This window comes from Pimephales promelas, chromosome 8, assembly GCF_988280905.1.
Source record: "Pimephales promelas chromosome 8, fPimPro1.hap1.1, whole genome shotgun sequence".
NCBI lineage: Eukaryota > Metazoa > Chordata > Actinopteri > Cypriniformes > Leuciscidae > Pimephales > Pimephales promelas.
This window is the reverse complement of record NC_142776.1, coordinates 5,788,648-5,806,641: the sequence shown is the minus strand read 5'-3', so window position 1 is coordinate 5,806,641 and position 17,994 is coordinate 5,788,648. Positions and strand designations below refer to the sequence as shown.

The 17,994-nt window shown below is 35.8% G+C and overlaps 2 protein-coding genes across 4 annotated transcripts; both read right to left on the bottom strand.

Moving 5' to 3' along the window:
• Window positions 1-221: 221 nt before the first annotated feature.
• Window positions 222-6,883, bottom strand: drc2 (dynein regulatory complex subunit 2). 3 transcript variants are annotated; one of them, XM_039689016.2, is made up of 9 exons: window positions 6,782-6,883; window positions 6,246-6,397; window positions 4,632-4,799; window positions 4,381-4,550; window positions 3,405-3,543; window positions 2,646-2,831; window positions 2,320-2,529; window positions 1,074-1,226; window positions 222-647 (listed from the first exon to the last, which is right to left on the bottom strand). In XM_039689016.2, the coding sequence occupies exons 2-9, from the start codon at window positions 6,387-6,389 to the stop codon at window positions 354-356; spliced, it is 1,464 nt and encodes a 487-aa protein (XP_039544950.2). In that variant the 5' UTR covers window positions 6,390-6,397; window positions 6,782-6,883; the 3' UTR covers window positions 222-353. The 3 variants fall into 3 exon arrangements, with proteins under 3 accessions (XP_039544950.2, XP_039544949.2, XP_088989909.1); XM_039689015.2 differs by having other exon boundaries at window positions 6,769-6,865; XM_089133783.1 differs by lacking the exon at window positions 1,074-1,226 and having other exon boundaries at window positions 6,769-6,866.
• A 1,385-nt stretch (window positions 6,884-8,268) lies between these two features.
• Window positions 8,269-10,876, bottom strand: sox21a (SRY-box transcription factor 21a). The gene has a single exon (XM_039689066.2). It carries the CDS (start codon window positions 10,526-10,528, stop codon window positions 9,809-9,811), a length of 720 nt encoding a protein of 239 aa, XP_039545000.2. The 5' UTR covers window positions 10,529-10,876; the 3' UTR covers window positions 8,269-9,808.
• Window positions 10,877-17,994: the final 7,118 nt, after the last annotated feature.

Genomic DNA, 17,994 nt, shown 5'->3' with positions numbered 1-17,994 from the left:
CTTATAGTTATAGGGACGAGATGCAAAATGTCTTCAAATAATTCAAAAATGTAGTCTATTTTCAACTTCACCTTTCATTCTAAAATGCATCGACATGTTTTCCAGATGTAAAGGATCTTCAAGATTTGGCGACATCTTGAGGTAATGAACCGCATCGGCCAACATTTAAAAGCACGTGTCAAATATAAAGTTAAGAAAAGGATAAGGATTTGACTTTGAGGAAGTGTCCTAAAATCCTAAATTTAATAAGAAAATTACACTGAGATCATTGCAATAAACAGATTTACCAACTGCATAAAACATTTTAATTGCTTCCAGAAACACACTTTGATTTCACGTTTCAGATGTATTCCTTAAAGCTGTTTCTGCACAATATTCGCTGCTTCTTGGACCACGTAGCGCTTTTGACCACGTCTCTCAGTCGCAGCGGGGGTCTGTAGAGTTGAAGAAGACACCACCAGAAGCTTTTGTTGCTGAAAACTCTCATCAGAGATCGAAACTTCATCCAGGTACTGCTTCAGACAGCTCCTCAGTCGTTCATTCTCCTGTAACTGAAGCGCTTTCTCTCGCTTTAGACACAAACAGTCGAGCTGAACCTTGTTGTAACGCTGCCAAAACTTCTCAAGAGGAGCATAATCATGTGTTAGCTGTGGGCAGAGGATGACAAGAGGAGAAAACTATGGTAGTCAATGGGGATTGAGATCTGTTTGATTAAAACATTCTTCCAAAAATCTTCCTTTGTGTTCAGCAGAACAAATAAACACATAGAGGTTTGGAACAACATGAGGGTGAGTAAATACTGACAGAATTTTCATTTTTGGGTGAACTAATTCAAAAGACATGCTAACACATCAAGTAAAAGACTCAAAGTAATGAAACTGCATGACATATCTGAAATTACTTCCCCCAAAGGGACATTATCTGAGTGAAACAGGATATCCATTGAGAAAATAAAGTTTTTTTTTCTATCTGGAATTCATTGGATTGTAAAAAGTGGCCACTCCATGTCAAAATGATGGCAGATTTAAAAGCAAGTTTACAGTGGATTGTGATGGAGTGTGATTTTAATGAACCTGAGTGTGTTCCTCATCCGCCAACTTCATGGCATTGGCTTTCTCCTGACTTAGCTCTTCTTCACTCAATGATGATTTGTAGAAGGGCAGAACCTTCTCGTACTCCGTCTCCAACTTACTGCACAGTTCAGAGCGACGCAATAACCTTTCCCCCTTTGGAAGAGACAGAATGGGCGACTGACTGGATGTTGAGAGTATTGCTAAAATGAATTCACTTAGTTCCAGAATGACATAATTTCTACTTCCAATAAATACACAAAATGCATCCCTGTTGGAAGAAGAAAAAAATAAGTCTGGTCTACTAATGATACAAGACACAGTTTCTCCTGTTTCAGCTTGACTGGTATATTAACTAATAAGGATATATCTAAACTAAATAAAGTTGTGTGTTTTATAAAATGTTTAAATGTAAATGTATCATTAAAAGGCATTCTGTGTTCTGATTTGGTTTTGCATGTATCATGAAATTATGATGTTTTTGATATGTCCATGATTGTCATTTTAAGCATGTAAGACATTAAATATAATAGATTTTACTGTAAATCTTGGTCATTAAAGCTACATTGTGTGATTTTTACCCCCATCTAGCGGTGAAAAGGTATATGACCATCTAGTGAATATTAGTTTCTGTTCCTCTCAATTTCCGATTTCGTTTTAACTCCTACGTTGGCCAATGTAGTCCAAGACTAACATGGCTTCCAGTTCGACCTCGTCCATGAGTGTTAACTCAAACGTAAACGCGAAAGGCGAAGCTTGAATTAACGGGTATGTTCCTCTTTGGCTAATACTTTCAAGATGGAGGGGCAACATGGCGACCGACATTAGAACCCCTTACCCACATGTATTTTCAATGGCATATTATACTCTCACGAGAATAGTTCATTACTTGAACGAAGCAAATATACATTAATGAGCACATATATTTTTGAAAGAACTAAGTGTTTTTAGCTAAGAATAAACTAAAAGAGTTACACAGTGCAGCTTTAAAGTTATTGCATCTCACCAAGTTCCAACATCTTTGTTGATCCTGGAACAACATTCCAATCAACCAATTAGATTCAAGGGCTAGGCTTATAATTACTGTAATGTCCAGTTTAGGTTTATAACAAGGTTTAAATTTAGAGGTACGAATAGTTGTTAGGACAATGTTTTGGGACAGAAGTTGAAGGCATAAAGCACTTTGGAAAAATGTAAAAGAAAAGAAAAAAGAAATAGATTATATTAAATGTGAGTGTAATAAATGTACCAAAGCTGTTGTCTCCTGTAGTTTTTTAGCAGCATTGTTGTATTGAATGGTAAGTTTAGTGAGCTGCTTTCTCCGAGTGTTTTGGTCCGCCCTGATCCGGACTCTGAGACGTTGAACTTCCTGGGTGAGCTTGTCACGGTCCGAACGAAGCTGAACTGTTTCTTCGCTTTCACCAGAGCTCAGCTGACAGCGCAGAGCTGAGATGGACTCCTGAAAATGTTTTGTACAGTTTAACTTGCAATAAAATCATCAAAATAATGAAATATCACAATCGGAAGAAAAATACTTGTCCAAAGTAGTCAGAAAAAACTGAATTTTAGTCTTACCTGCAATTTCTGAATGTGCTGTTTGTCTGTGTCAATCTCTTTATCACTCTGTTTAACCTTGAGATCCAGAGAGTCGACTAATTTCTTTAAGTCTTTGTTTTTGTTTAAAACCTCATGCTGTTCTCGTCCCAGTTTCTCCATAACCCCTTTCGTCTGATTTTTCACTATTTGATTTTCCTCTTTGTTCTGCAGAAATAAAACCAACAACATATTATTATATTACTGTATGTTTTTTTTTTCCCCTCCAACTGCTAACATCCTTTTGTTCAATCTATAGTCAAAACTCTAAACTCTGTCTGGCTGCCTTGGTCATTGTGCTCCCTCAGCTCTGCTCCATTGGTTAAAGACTTCAAAAAAAAATTTTTTTAATGAAATTAAAATTATTAAAAAAATTAAATAAATTAATTAAATTAAAGAGTTAAAAAAAATCTTTATTCTTCCAAACTTTTGATAAGTACTACTAGTGTACACTTGTAAACTCCTACATTTGTGTAATCAGTATTTTTGTAATTCATGTTCTATTAATATTGGAATTGCACTGCACATTTTAAGTTAATCCAACAATTATGATTTTGTAAACCAAGACATTTACTCTAACTCTATTCTCATTTTCTTTTTTTGTATTTTACCTTTGCTCTAGCTTGTTGACTGATTCCAGTTTTTACTAAACCCATGAATATGGCACTATGACAATTTGTAAGTCATTTTGGATAACAGCATCTGCCAAATGAATAAATAAAAACATAATAAAATGAGTACCTGTTTTTTAATTTGTTTGCCATTGCTCTCGTAGTCACGTCTCGCCTTATTCTCAATATCAGCGTAGTGCTTTTCCATGGAAAACATTACTATCTCCAAATTCTCACTCTCCTGCTGGTGCTGTGAAAGAATCTGCTCCCTGGAATTTAAAAGAAATAACACACAGATGATGCTACATTGGCTCAATCCTTCGCAGTGCATTTTCATGTCCCCATTTTTTTTTTGTGTAGAATATAATACCGTTGTTTGTGTGTAATCCTGTTCATGACATGACTTTGGGTGGGAAAACAGTGTAAACATCATTATTAGTAATGCTCTTGTGACTTTAGCAGTGTTTTATGGTATTAGTTGGAGTTTCTTGTATTGAATTTCATAAATCCTTATGATAATATCAATATTTCAATAGATAATCAGAAAATATACAAATTCAACAACAAAAGTGAAATGAACTTCAAGCTGACACCCTCGAGTTTACTTCTTTTTTAGAGCTAGGTTCAATCTGATTTTTTTAAAATGATTTTAATTTTTATTTAAACGAACAGTATTTATATAGTTTTTACCTCGTCGCTTTGTGGCTGCGGTCACAAGAGGTAAAAACGATATAAATACTGTTCGTTTTCTCACACAAACCGCTCGTTTCGTGTCTTAGGCCATCAGTGTGTACTTAAATTTACGAGTCATTAAATCATGTTTAATTTGGACGTTTAATTTGGTGACCATAGACCTCCATTATATGACTGATAGACAAGAACGGTTTGACCTAATAATATCAAAATTGAAACTACTGCGGAAACAAAGACACCTACATCTTGGATGCCCTTTAAGGTAAGCTAAACATACCAAAAATTCATTTCAAAGTGAACTATCCCTTTAAAAGCTATAATGACGATTTAAATAGTCAGGAACTGGTAAACTGGCCAAATTCACTCCCTTAAAACCAAAACACTACCTTTTGTGTGATTGTGTGTGTGTTTACCTCTCAGTATTAGACTCTAAACTAAGTTCTTCGAGACGGGTGTTGAAGTCGAGCGCTAGTTCTTCCAGCCGACTCATATGAAGCTTTAACAGACGGTCCACGTTCTGCAGATGAGAACTGCGTGCCAGCTCTGACTGCTGCTCCCTCTCAGACAGATCAACCACCAAACTCTGTAAAACACACACATTTGTTACTCCAAGACTCTGTAATGAAAGTTATAGAATTTAAGTCTATATATTATATGTAGTCACCTTAATGAAGTTGTCGTTGTGGTCGAGGACTCTCTCAAAGCTCTGGCTGAGGAATGAGATGTCATTGCGTAGCTCTGCAGTCTTGGTCTGTGTTAAAATAGCACGCCACTGCTGCCGGAGCTTGTAGAGATTCAGAGCGGTGTTCTTCTCCTCTTCCTTCAGTTTATCCTAAAAAACAAATCATTTCCGGTGCAAGACCCATTTCTCAATACTTAGCTCACTTTTTCAAAACTCTTCACACACTGTGCAGTGAGCACAATAGCAGGCTACACTTTGGATCATTTATCATTGCTTTGAGACAAAATGCATTCGATGATTACATCTTTTAATTTGTACATGCTCTTCTCAAAACTGTTGCTCAAAACCTAACATAATACACAAATGGATAAGACAGTATTTTGTTATATTTCAACATTACAGTAATGCCATATTGAAATATATTCAGAATCTAAATAATGACATACTATCGAAACAAATAGATGTAGCTGAACACCTACACAGGTTTTAGTCTTTCAGTTTCATTACCATCTAAATGTAAACATTGACTATGTCACATAAACTGCAGTGAATAAACAGTAGAGACTCATTCATGTTTTGTAAAGAAATTTTACAATGGAAACCATTGTATAATGCTTCCGGTTGTTAGTGTTTTTAGGTTGTTGTGGAATGAGTGACAAAGTGAGTTTGCTGGGTAAAAACCTTTGCTAGTGTTCTGGAAGAATGGCTTGATTTGAAACATGAATGATGTGTTTTTATGCATATATACTGTAATTTACAAAATGAGATTTTAGGACAAACCAAAGACCTGTGAATTGTACTTTAATATTTTAAACAATATCTACTACTGTAATGTATTTCGTACAAAATATTTTATTTATTGCAATGACCAATGCTTTTTGGCTAAATTCCTTTAAATAAAAATAAAATAAATGACTAAATTGGACTTTTAGGACTTAAAATGGGTCCAGTGGGGTTCAATATACAGAACCGTAGTGTTCCTGATTCAATTTTCAAGAAAGCGTTACCTGGTTCTATTTAAGGAGAAATGTCTTAAATGATTGCATACTTTTGTGTTTAACAGGTTATTTAAAAAAAATTCTAGCGAAAGTATAGTATATTACATGCTGTAAAATTCCATCAAAAATTAAATCATATTTACTGTAAAATCAAAATTAATTCATTAAAACTAAATCCATAAAATGACTGACAGGTTCTACAGATATGAAATGCCTGACAGAACATTTGCCTGACATAACATTACATTTTCTGTATAGACCATTTCACAAGATCCAGAAGCACTTCCTGTTTCAGTTTTTGAACACTACATAAAAGCTGGGATAAAATACAACCAACAGAACATATAAAACTGAATCAAAAAGTTAAACAAACATCTTTAAGATGCTTTCTTTACATGTGAAATAAAGAAAACAGTTACAAACTGAAACAGGAAGTGTTTCTGGACCAGTGTTGTTTACATCTTGTGAAATGGTTTATATGACCTGTCTTGAAACAAAAAGCAGTATACAAATAAAAGACACGACTCAATGATTTCTTAATCTAAAATATTTACTTATAAGTTAGCTCAAATATACAGTAATATGCTGCTTGTCACACCTTGAGGAAGTGGGTGAGCATGTCCTCTTTTCTCTTGGCAGTATCCTCCTCAGCTTGAGCCTTTTGCTGCATGTACAGAAGTCTCTCCTCCTCTGTCATCCCGGCATGTTTTCCACCTCCTTTCTTCCCTGCTTTTTTAGACATGGTTGCTACTGTGGATCACAGATTCAAAAGTCCTCAAAAGAGAAGATGTATTTTATTACTCAAAATCATAACAGGCTTGTCAATACAAATAGAAAAACAAACAAACAAACAGACATACAGAAAGATAGACAGAAAGTCAAACAGAAAACCAAACAGACATGCAGATAGATAGATAGATAGATAGATAGATAGATAGATAGATAGATAGATAGATAGATAGATAGATAGATAGATAGATAGATAGATAGATAGATAGATAAGCAGTAGAAATGGAAAAAGATACACAAAACGCGTCCATTTCTAATATTTACAATTGTGGTTGGTAAAATAATTATATTTTAGCGTTACTACTAGCATTATTTCCCATCGTCTTTCTTACCCATAGGTCTTACCCTGTGATGCCTCTGAATCGTTTCTGTTTACCGTTTCCTAGCAAAAGGCGACTCAGTCGGATCCAGATCTGAGGGGTGGAGTTGGGTAGGTTTAGGGGTGGGTTTAGGGATCAAGGGGTGGAGCTGGGTAGGTTTAGGGGTCAGCCAGGGGGTGGAGCTGGGTAGGTTTAGGCATACGTAAGGTTGGAGGAGTTGGATCTGGATCCGACTCCTCCCCGTGCATTTCATGTTCTGCAGTGAGGACCATCTCGCCTGATTTCCTCCGACACCTAACGTAACAGTTATTGTTTTTCTTTCTCTCTCTGGGCAACATCTCAACTTTGTGTTACACACTGACACATATTTCCAACAGTGGGCGCGTATCTTTCACATCACAAAAATAATAGTTGATGTCGTTCTCACACTAGATAAAAATGTCAAAGGATTCCAAATGTATTTTTCCCCCGGCAAAATCAAAATCATATATAATAGGCCTATTATTGTTCAAAACTATTTTTTTTCTGGTAAAATCAATAGACCTATTATTGTTCAACAACATTTGTATTTAATAGTTTGTATTTTAATGTAATTGTTAGGCTAATACAATACAATTTAATTTATGTGTGTGTGTGTGTGTGTGCGTGTGTGTGTGCGTGTGTGTGTGTGTGTGTGAGAGAGAGAGAGAGAGAGAGAGAGAGAGAGAGAGAGAGAGAGAGAGAGAGAGAGAGAGAGAGAGAGAGAGAGAGAGAGAGAGAGAGAGAGAGAGAGAGAGAGAGAGATACCAGTTGTTAGCACCAGAGGGAGCTATGGCTTTAAATATTCGGGTGTTCTTATTCGGAAATAAAAAGACGAGCTTCAGCACAACAAATTCAAATTAGGATGGAAATTCTAATTCAGTATAACCTATTAACGTTTTGTCTTATTCGAGAGATGTTTTAGCAGAAAATGGTTTTCTTTAAAACGTTAAATGGGGGTGATTTTTTTAATTTGATTTTAATTTTTAGTTAATTGTTACACGACGACACTTATAATTTTGTTGCAGGGGTGAATTCGGGTTGATTGGGACACTTTTTGCCATTGAGATGACTGGGAAAAGTGTCCCAATCAACCTGTTTCACCCTAGTATTTTGGTCCTATGAAAATATTGTAAACATAATACTGTAGAACAGCTGCAGCGTAATCATTCTGCTATAATGATTTCTTATCTTACATGTATAAAACACAAGCTGCAGATAATTACTCATGATCTTTGTAACCAGTTTCATGGCTGATTATAGACAATAGTCTATACCACTGGTTTTAGGGTGCTTTGAGTTCACTGACATGCAAAACATATTTCATTTGTATTGCTTGACCCTAAAGTAGTCATTAATATCAGGTTGCACATATTAAAGGTATGTATTACTCTGTCACTGATGGTATGTGCTTATTAAATGATTCATTGTTCTGAAAAAATTCTGTATAAACTCAAATAAGTCTGTGTAATTTATTCATCACTTATTCCTTTGTCTTGAGTTTAGCCAACAATAGGATGAGAAGTGCAAGTGAACTGATCACATGAGCTGGTGAAAAGAGGAGCTACTTGTGTCTGAGTTCCTTTGTCATTCTGTCCGTTTCATTCACTTCCCTCTTAACAGCTTCCTGGAGACTCTTGTCGTTTCTCGTCATCACTGCTCAGAGACTGTTCTTTCTTTCATCTGTTTAGGCTTTAGAACCAGCTGATTCTATAAGTTACATCACTGAATCAGCATTTGATGGCTTTCCTCTCAACAGATTGTTTCCCTGTCCGTTTGGTATTCTGCACTTGTCATCTGTTTTCTCATCATATTGCAGAATTATCTGGTCTATAGTCTTCAAACAAGGTTTTTTCTGTGGTTGAAATTATTTTGACAATGGCAAAGATATTAGAATGTGATCGGAAGATGATTCCTTCTGTAAATTTTCTCCTGTTTTGTCATTTCACAAAGTAATTTTAACAGAAGAATGTAATCCTAAAAACTTTTAATTGGTTAACTATACTAAATCATACATGGTGTAAAATAACATTTTACAAGACAATATATGGCAAAATTAAATATATGAAGAAAACTACACGCATATATGCATAGCCTATCACTGTAAAAATATTGTTGGTTTAACTTAAAAAAATTAAGTAACCTGGTTGCCTTAAAATTTTAAGTTGATTGAACTGGAAAAAGTGAGTTAATACAATGAAGGATATTGATTTAATCATCAGAAACTCAAAATAATAAGTTATCTGAACTAAATAAATTATTTAAGTTGATTTGACAAAAGAAAAAAATGTGATAACAAATCTTGAAAATATTTTTTCACAGTGTACTGCCAAACTACAATATAAAAAATGTAATCTTTTTTTATCTATGAAAGTTTAAAGTATGAATGTCTCACAATTTATGCCAGTAGGTATTCCCAAAATTCATTCTGTGAACCATTTATTGTAAGTATTTAACATTTATTTGTAATTATTGTTATTAATGTAGGTATTTGAGTGTTTTATATCGATTAATGTTGATAGCATTATTTATGTGTTTGTGTAAAACTTTGGTTTTTGTTATTATCAGCACATTTACAGTAACAGACTGTAATAGCTCTTTGGCTGTTGTATCAACATTATGTTTTTAATGACATATAGAGTTAACTGTAAAATATAGCCATATCAGCTGCAATTTTTTTAAAAATCGTAAATTTCATCAAATACAAAAAAGGTTAGGCTACACTTTATTTTAACGTGTCCTCGTTACAGTGTAACTTAGGTACTGAGTGACATTAATTGCAACATGTAGCCTTACTATAGTATAAATAGGCTAGAGTTTGGTTTAGTTGCATGTTATTATGCATTATTTACTGTTATTACTAAGTAGGCAACATGTAACAAGGAGGACACTGTAAAATATAGTGTTTCCTAAAAAAAAAAAAGATTAAAAGCGAACTCCTTTTGCACAAATAATATTTTACAAATGTATTTATTTTTTACAAATGCAGAACTTTAAACAAGTGCACGTGACCATATACCACAAGAGCATCCAATCATATCGTGGCGGCGTATGTCAGGTAATGTTCGTGCTGAGCTTTGGTCATTCCTGGTAAAAGCACGTAAGAAGAAGGAACAGCAGGTCCAGAACCCGGCCAGCCCAGGCAGTTATAGGGCACCATGTGGCCCGGGTTCCCCGGAGACGGGTGAGCGTGTGGCGCACCGGCCAGAACGCCCATGCCGGGGAACGCGGAGACTCCACCGGGATACCCGAGCAAAGAGTAATGTGGGAAAGGAGCAGGGGGTAATTCCGTAATTTTGGGATTCAGGTCAAGAAACTGATAGGGGTTGGCGGACAGGTGGTGGTGACTGAAAAACACCCGAGTAGCGGCAGCGACAGATGTTTTGTCCGCGCTCAGCGAGTCCGCGAGCGCGTCACTGGGTAACCGCGCACTTTTCAACGGGTCACTGTCACCCAGATTATACGTCACATTAAAATGATACCTATCTTTTTTGACCAAGGTTTTGGGCTTTCGCCGCGGTCTGTATTTGTAATCCGGGTGTTCTTTCATGTGAACGGCTCTCAGGCGTTTGGCCTCGTCGATAAAAGGTCTTTTTTCAGAGTCTGACAAGAGCTTCCATTCGCCTCCGAGGCGTTTGCTGATCTCAGAGTTGTGCATCTTCGGGTTGTCCAGTGCCATCTTGCGTCTCTGAGCCCTCGACCACACCATAAAAGCGTTCATAGGACGCTTGACATGGTCCATAGGCTTTGCCATTTCTGAAACACTTTCCTATGGTGCTCCTTTTTCAATTCAGTCCAGCGGAAAGCAGCCCAAAGTTCCTTTAACGCACAGTTCAGTCAGACCTGGCTATGTTACCTTTTGTAACATGGCCCCAAAACCTGTGTCTCCACCTAGAAATAAGTTTGACTATTTGTCAAGTGTCATTAACTTACAAAAATGCCATCAGATACGGCTATTTATCTCTTCAAACAAGTGGCAATAGTTGTAGCCTAGCTGTTATCCATGGACGCACGGTGAGTCTCTGAAGTGACCTGAGTTAAGGCGCATCACACTCTGCTCAGATTTGGACCGCCTGCGCTAAGTTTTGAATGGAGTGGGCGTGTCATTTACTCCTCTGATAAATGACGTCACTGCGTGTGTGCCCTGTGAAATCTAGCAGCACTGTGTGTGGGCAGTTTACTTCCACTGGTAGCACTCCGATGGCAATATTACATTATTAAATCTTTAACAGATAACTAGTAGTTGGTAAATAGAATTATTATTAACAGTTTTTTTAGAATAGTATTAGTCATCAAAACTTTAGGCCTAATATAGGCCTATGAGCAAAGATGTTATACAAAATCAAAACTACACTGTTGTAAAATGTGTACACATTAAAAAAAACATTGCTGGTTTAACTTAAAATAGTAACATGCCTAATCTGGTTGCTAGATAAGTTAATTGAAATTTAACAAAAAAAATTTGTTAAAATTTTTTGACAAAAAAAAAAGTCATGATAGCAAATCACTGTAAGAAAAATATTTTCATGATTTGTAATCACAGCATTTTTTCTTTTGTCAAATCAACTTAGATAACTTATGTAGTTCAGATAACATAATATTTTGAGTTTCTGGTGATTAAATGAATCTCCTTCATTGTATTAACTCAATTTTTCCATTTCAATTAACTTAAAATTTTAAGGCAAGCAGGTTATTATACAATTTTTTTTTTACATTGTATATTGTAGTGCCCCTTATATCAGTTCATTATTTTTTTTTTATATTTAAAATACAAATGTATAAATTAGCTCTCCAAAGCTAAATGAATGAATAAATAAATACTCAGTTGTCATCTTTGTTTTGGCAACTCAGTGCTTAACTAATATCACAGAGACGGTGTCATTAATAGACACCCTTTGAAGTTCAGTTAATATTGTGTCCTTAACTCCAGGTCATATGCGTTTTTCCATCACTATGTGATTATGATTTATTTTATTGAATGGCTTTCAATATTAGAGGGTATTTAGAGAAGGGAAGTGCTTATTATTAAGTCAAGTGTGGAAATTCGACACTGTCGTCGTTTCCTTTAACGATGTCTCTTTGTGTACGCTTAAATCTTCATAATCTTCTTGTAACCATGGATGTACTATTTGCAGACAATTTATCCACCTCACATCCTTGTAATATAAACTACTCAAGCCCAAATTACAATTGGCAGCAATAAAGCATAACAGCTTAATTGTGCTTTAAAAAAAGGTATATCAAATAATAACTGGACGGCATTTACATGCAAAGGGATGAGGTCATGTTACAATGAGGAATACGAATGTATATATGTATTCCTTAAACTATCTACAAACATAGCCTTGCAATCTCTTTTTCCGCTTAAGCGCAATAAACATTGACACTAGTCAGTGTGTTTTCATTGTATTTCATGCATACACAAATGAACATGAAATCAAACCATGTTTTCATCAACAGGAAGTGATAAGATCCTTTTGTGATCGGAGCGATCATACCCTGAGAACTAGGTGTCTGTCATGAGTCAGGACCACACCAGAACAATATGCTCCGGGGTAATTAAAGGAACAAATGACTCTTAAAACCGGCTCTGTGTTTAGCCTCCTTTTATTCTCCTGAAAACATCTCGGAACGCATCTTGGAGCTGCATGAGTGCTCTCGGTTATCTCTCAAAGAGAAGCTTATTTAGCAGAAAGGAAAAGAAGGTCCTTTGGAGAGAGCGGAAGAAAAGAACAATGCGTTAAAAGGAGAAATCCTTTAATTTTCAGTTGGAAGAAGAGCCATTGTATGTCCAGCTTTGCCCTGCCTTCAGTGCTTTGACAGAACCACCAAAGAACATGAATGTGCTGCAGAAAGAGTCACTTATATAACTGTGCAGAAGACTTTAGACTGAAGAAATAATATCGATGAACGTGTGTGAGGTTTGGGGAAAATCAATACGTGCAAATTTGACAAACCCACAGGAAACTGAATTGGAATTTGAAATTTTATAGGAATTTGTTGAATAATATTTCAAAGAAAGTCAATGCATTCATGGGAAAATGTATAATTTTCTCAGTCAAGGCCTTTTTGACCTCATCATGGCTTTATTGGATAGGACAGTTTAAGATCAGATATGAAAGCATGGGTGGAGAGAGGGGAACTTGATCGTCAAAGGACCTGAAGCTGAGAATCAAACTCGGGCCACCAGAGTAACGCAAGTTACTTTCCCAGACAGCAATATAGCATCGGCCCAGATCTGACCCACATCTGGATTCCAACACTGGGCCGACACTATTTATTGACTGAGCTGTCCTGCATTGAGAGAAATTGCGAGTGCAGAGGCATTGTGTGCACTGTGTGAACATGATGCTTAATGCAGTTCAAAAAACGATTCACAATTCCTCAAAATAAAAAAATAAATAAAAAAAAAAACAGTGGGTCTTTGTCATGACAACTTGACATTATTAAAGGAGTAGTTCACTTTTAAAAAAAAACTTTTGCTGATAATTTACTCACCCCCATGTCATCCAAGATGTCCACGTCTTTCTTTCTTCAGTCGAAAAGAAATTAAGGTTTTTGATGAAAACATTCCAGGATTTTCTCCATATAATGTACTTCAATGGGAACCAAATGGTTCAAGGTCCAAATGAGAGTTTCAGTGCAGCTTTAAACGACACCAGACGATTAATAAGGGTTTAATCAAGGACCCTTCGAGTCATGACTCGAAAAAAGATTTGTTCATTTTGATGAACGAGTTCGAACAGGAGAGTCACGAACGCTCATCACAGAACAGAGCAAGGCGAGCATTTGTGCTTATAAAACGTAAACTTTTTTATTTATTTTTTTAAACGACCGATCGTTTCGCTTGATAAGACCCTTATTCATCATCTGGTGTCGATTAAAGTCTTTTGAAGCTGCACTCAAACTCTCATTTGGACCTTGAACCGTTTGGTTCCCAATGAAGTCCATTATATGGAGAAAAATCCTGGAATGTTTTCATCAAAAACCTTAATTTCTTTTCGACTGAAGAAATTATCAGCAAAAGTTTTTTTTAAAGTGAACTACTCCTTTAAGTAAGAGCGTTGAACCTTCTTCTCTTGCGTCCTATTCTTCTGCAATCCAGCACAGCTGAAAGGTTTGAGACGCGTCCTCGAACGTCAGGCGTGAATTTGCATTCACTTCACCCTGAGGCTTCATCATTTCATTTTTGGTGTGAAAGAACTGCTTTTTTGTTATTTAAAAGCAAACAAGCAAGCCGAGCCCAGATGAGAAAAAGTAACACAAAAGTAACAACACACAATAAAAAGAAACAATGCAATTAGGAAGTAACACAATATCGTAACTCATTACTTTTAAAAGTAACTTTCCCAAACACTGTTGATATTCAAAATCATACCGCAACTGAAATTCTCAATTCTGAAAGGCACACAACCGCCGGGTTCAATAACCAATCATGCAACCTTCAAAAAGTACCGGATCGTTTGAACGAATTCCTCTTGAAATGTATAGAGCATACAGCGTCCTTCAGCATGGACGACATGCAGTATCTACCAAAACGTACGGCCACCCAGTGCTTGACGTGCTTTCGGACCGCCATTACAGGGGTCCCGAGTCTTTTCACCCGCTCCAGCGTCGAGCACACAGCCCTCCCGTGACGAACCCAGAATCCAGCTGACATCACAAGCTGTTTTGTTGGCTCTCCTTTGTAGGCCGTAATGAATCCAGTGAATGTGAAAGGAGATAAAAGGACAGCTCCAGTGAGAGTGAAGGATGGTCACACTGTGTGGCTAATGTTCTGAAGGGTTTTACTGTGGAGAATGCGAACAATGGAAGCAAATGGCAGGACAATGACCAGTGTTTTTGTCCACTCAATTTGTCTGAGGTCCTTCAACCTAATCACATTCACTCAGAGTCATTTGAAGGTTTTGTTCGAAACAGAAACTGCTGAGAGTTCGGGCCCGTGAACAAAAGGACAGAAAGGGGAAGAATCCCCATCTATCACCATGACAGCCGGACTTTAAGACAGGGATTTGGGTCCAAAGAAAACACGGGATGAATGGAGAGGATCGGAGAGAAAAGCCAACGTTTATTCTCTCAAAAAGTCATCAGACATGCTCGACCATCACGCGCATGAGAACGGCTCGAGTTGTTGTTGAAGTTCTTTGTTAATGGGACTATGAAACCTTGAAAAACAAAATTGGAGGTTAAGTTTATACAATTGACGACAAACTCTTTTAGAATTTGCTTTGTAATTATATAATTCAAGCTCTTAAACATACATTATAACACTTTTTAGTTGTCAGGGAAAATAAACAATTGAGTTTTCCGACACTTAAACAAACGTGAGGCCTAAAAAGGGAAACAACAGCATGGAATATTTAAATGAATAAGGTGGAAACAAAATAAAGATTTAAAAGATAAACCTCCCTGATATGTAAAATACTAGAAAGGATTGTGAAGTGTTAAAAAAACAACTAAAGTTAAAGGAGTAGTTCACTTTTTTTTATTTTTACTTTTGCTGATAATTTACTCACTCCCATTTCATCCAAGATGTCCATGTCTTTCTTTCTTTTTTTTTTTTAGGTTTTTGATGAAAACATTCCAGGATTTTCTCCATATAATGGACTTCAATGGGAACCAAACGGTTCAAGGCCCAAATTAAAGTTTCACTGCAACTTCAAAGGGCTTTAAACGACACCAGACGATGAATAAGAGTCTTATCAAGTGAAATAAAAAAGTTTAAGTTTTTTAAGCACAAATGCTCGCCTTTCTCTGTTCTGTGATGTGCGTTCTTGACTCTCCTGTTCGAACTCGTTCATCAAAATGAACGAATCTTTTTTTGAGTCATGACTCGAAGGGTCCTGATAAGAACCTAATTCATCGTCTGGTGTCGTTTAAAGCCCTTTGAAGCTGCACTGAAACTCTAATTTGAACCTTGAACCGTTTGGTTCCCAATGAAGTCCATTATATGGAGAAAATCTCAATAGAAATTGGAATTGTTCTTAAAGTGTTTTGGCATTTTGAAGTTAAGCTGATTTTAAAAGTGTTTTAAACTGTAAAACAACTGGTGTTGTCATTTACAAATGTAAAGAAGACTATTTTGTTCCTATAAGAAAGTATGTGAAAGATGAAATGGTTGTTTCCTAACATGAATTGTATCATAAAACCAAGGTTAAGTTTATGCAACATTGAACTTTTTACAATAAAAATATTTTTGAGCAGACGATTTATTTTGATTAAGAGTTTTCAATAATGTAACCTAGTAAGTTGTCTTAACTTGGAAAATCGAGTTGAAACAACATTTGACAAAGTTGTTTAAACTCAGAGAATCAAGTTGAAACAACGAATGTTCATTGGCTAGATAACTTGTAAAACACAACATTTTGAGTTGAAAGAAAGAATATATTTAAGTTGAGTTAACTTAAGTGAAAAGTGAACTTTCGTTTCGAAGTTTAACAGACTTGAAATGTTTTACAGTGCAGATGCTGTCAGTAGAACTTGATTTGGTTTGAACTGGGCAAATGATTCAAGCGTGTCGAGTGTAATCAGTTATCAATCTACTTTGTCACCAGCGGTCCACAGGAGAAGCGAACAGCTGCTTTCCATGTCACACTGATTTCTAACCTTCTTCAGCCCATTGTGCAGCTTTGCAACTGATATTAAGACTGTGCTATAAGACACAGAATGGAGGTGGTAGCGTAACAAATGCTTCTCTCCCTGCTCCTTTGAGCAATTTGCTCCAGAAAAGCAATTTCTGTCAGAAAGTGTTTTGTTTAGAAGAATTAACTTTAGGTCTTTTGTTCTGTTCATGAGGAAATGGCTCATATAAAACAAAACAACATGATAAACTACTACTGAAAGTACCGGGACACTTAAGCCACACCTACAATGTCTTCATGTCTTCACATTATACAGAATAAATCAAGCATTGTCTGCAAAAACAAACTTTTCTGAGGCACTTGTGCAGTTTATTTGAAATCGGCATGAAACGAAGGATAGTCTTTTCTGGTACATCCGAGTGAAATTGCTTCTCAAACAAGAACAAATGTAGGGCGGGACTTGATTTTGTCCATCAGGAATTGATTAGATGGTTGTGGTTTGGTATTGGTCAATCAATCTCATGCGAGTGACTGGTTACCCCGCCCTCACACCAGTAAAAAGTCGTAAGGATGGGAAGTTATTTTGATTATAGATTATGAGGGCACATGAATAAAAAAAAATAATGATATGTATGGATAAATCATTCATAATAAAAACTGCAATATTCCATTAAAAAAGATTTGTCAAGGTGATTTTTAGTGGCTGTATGAAGTCTGCTCTCCTCAATTTCACTAACAGTGTAACCACAGATGTAGATATTCAAATTAAAGAAATAGTTATTAAAAAATACGTATTTTGAATGTGTTTACAAATAGTAAATGGGCTGCAATGATTTTTTTAAATCCAAAAAGTTCTTCAAAATATAGAAAGTCTACAGATTTGGAATGACATGAGTAAATGTTGGAGGAACTTTCATTCATTTGAACCATGGACATGTTCCACTAATATTAGACAACTATAAAGTGTCCAAATAGTTAGTTTTTTTTGGTCTTAATTTATACAACACATATTTTTAAAGTGTTACTTTCTATACACTATTAAAAAAATCTGTTAAATTTACGGGAAAAACTGGCAGCTGTGGCAACATTTTAGGTTTTACAGACTTTTAACCGTATATAATTTAATTTTACAGCAATAAACCATATTTCATTATCTGATATAATGTTAATTGGCTGACCTTTTGAAGTATTAACATCTATTAATACACTAACAGCCAAATATCACAACAGTAATGAGAGTCAAGTGACCAATCAAAGCTCATCATAAGCAACTCTACCATAAGTAAGTTAATACTAATATATAGAACCATATATATATATATATATATATATATAGAACGGTAATAGAAACATATTACCATATATAAGGGAACTTTCTGTTAACCAATTTACAGTTTTCACTGTGGTCTTTTACCTTTAAAATCACGATCATTTTTTTACAGCTGTCCTGGTAGGACACTTTTTCGGGTTGTTTATTGCCTTTTTATAGTAGACATTATCATAAATAGGTATAATTTAAACTTTTCACACAACATGAATCCTGTGAAAACCATTTTGATTAATGGTGAATGTCAAACAATTTAAGAATCTTAAAGTAGGAAAACTTTTGCTGATAATTGACTCACCCCCATGTCATCCA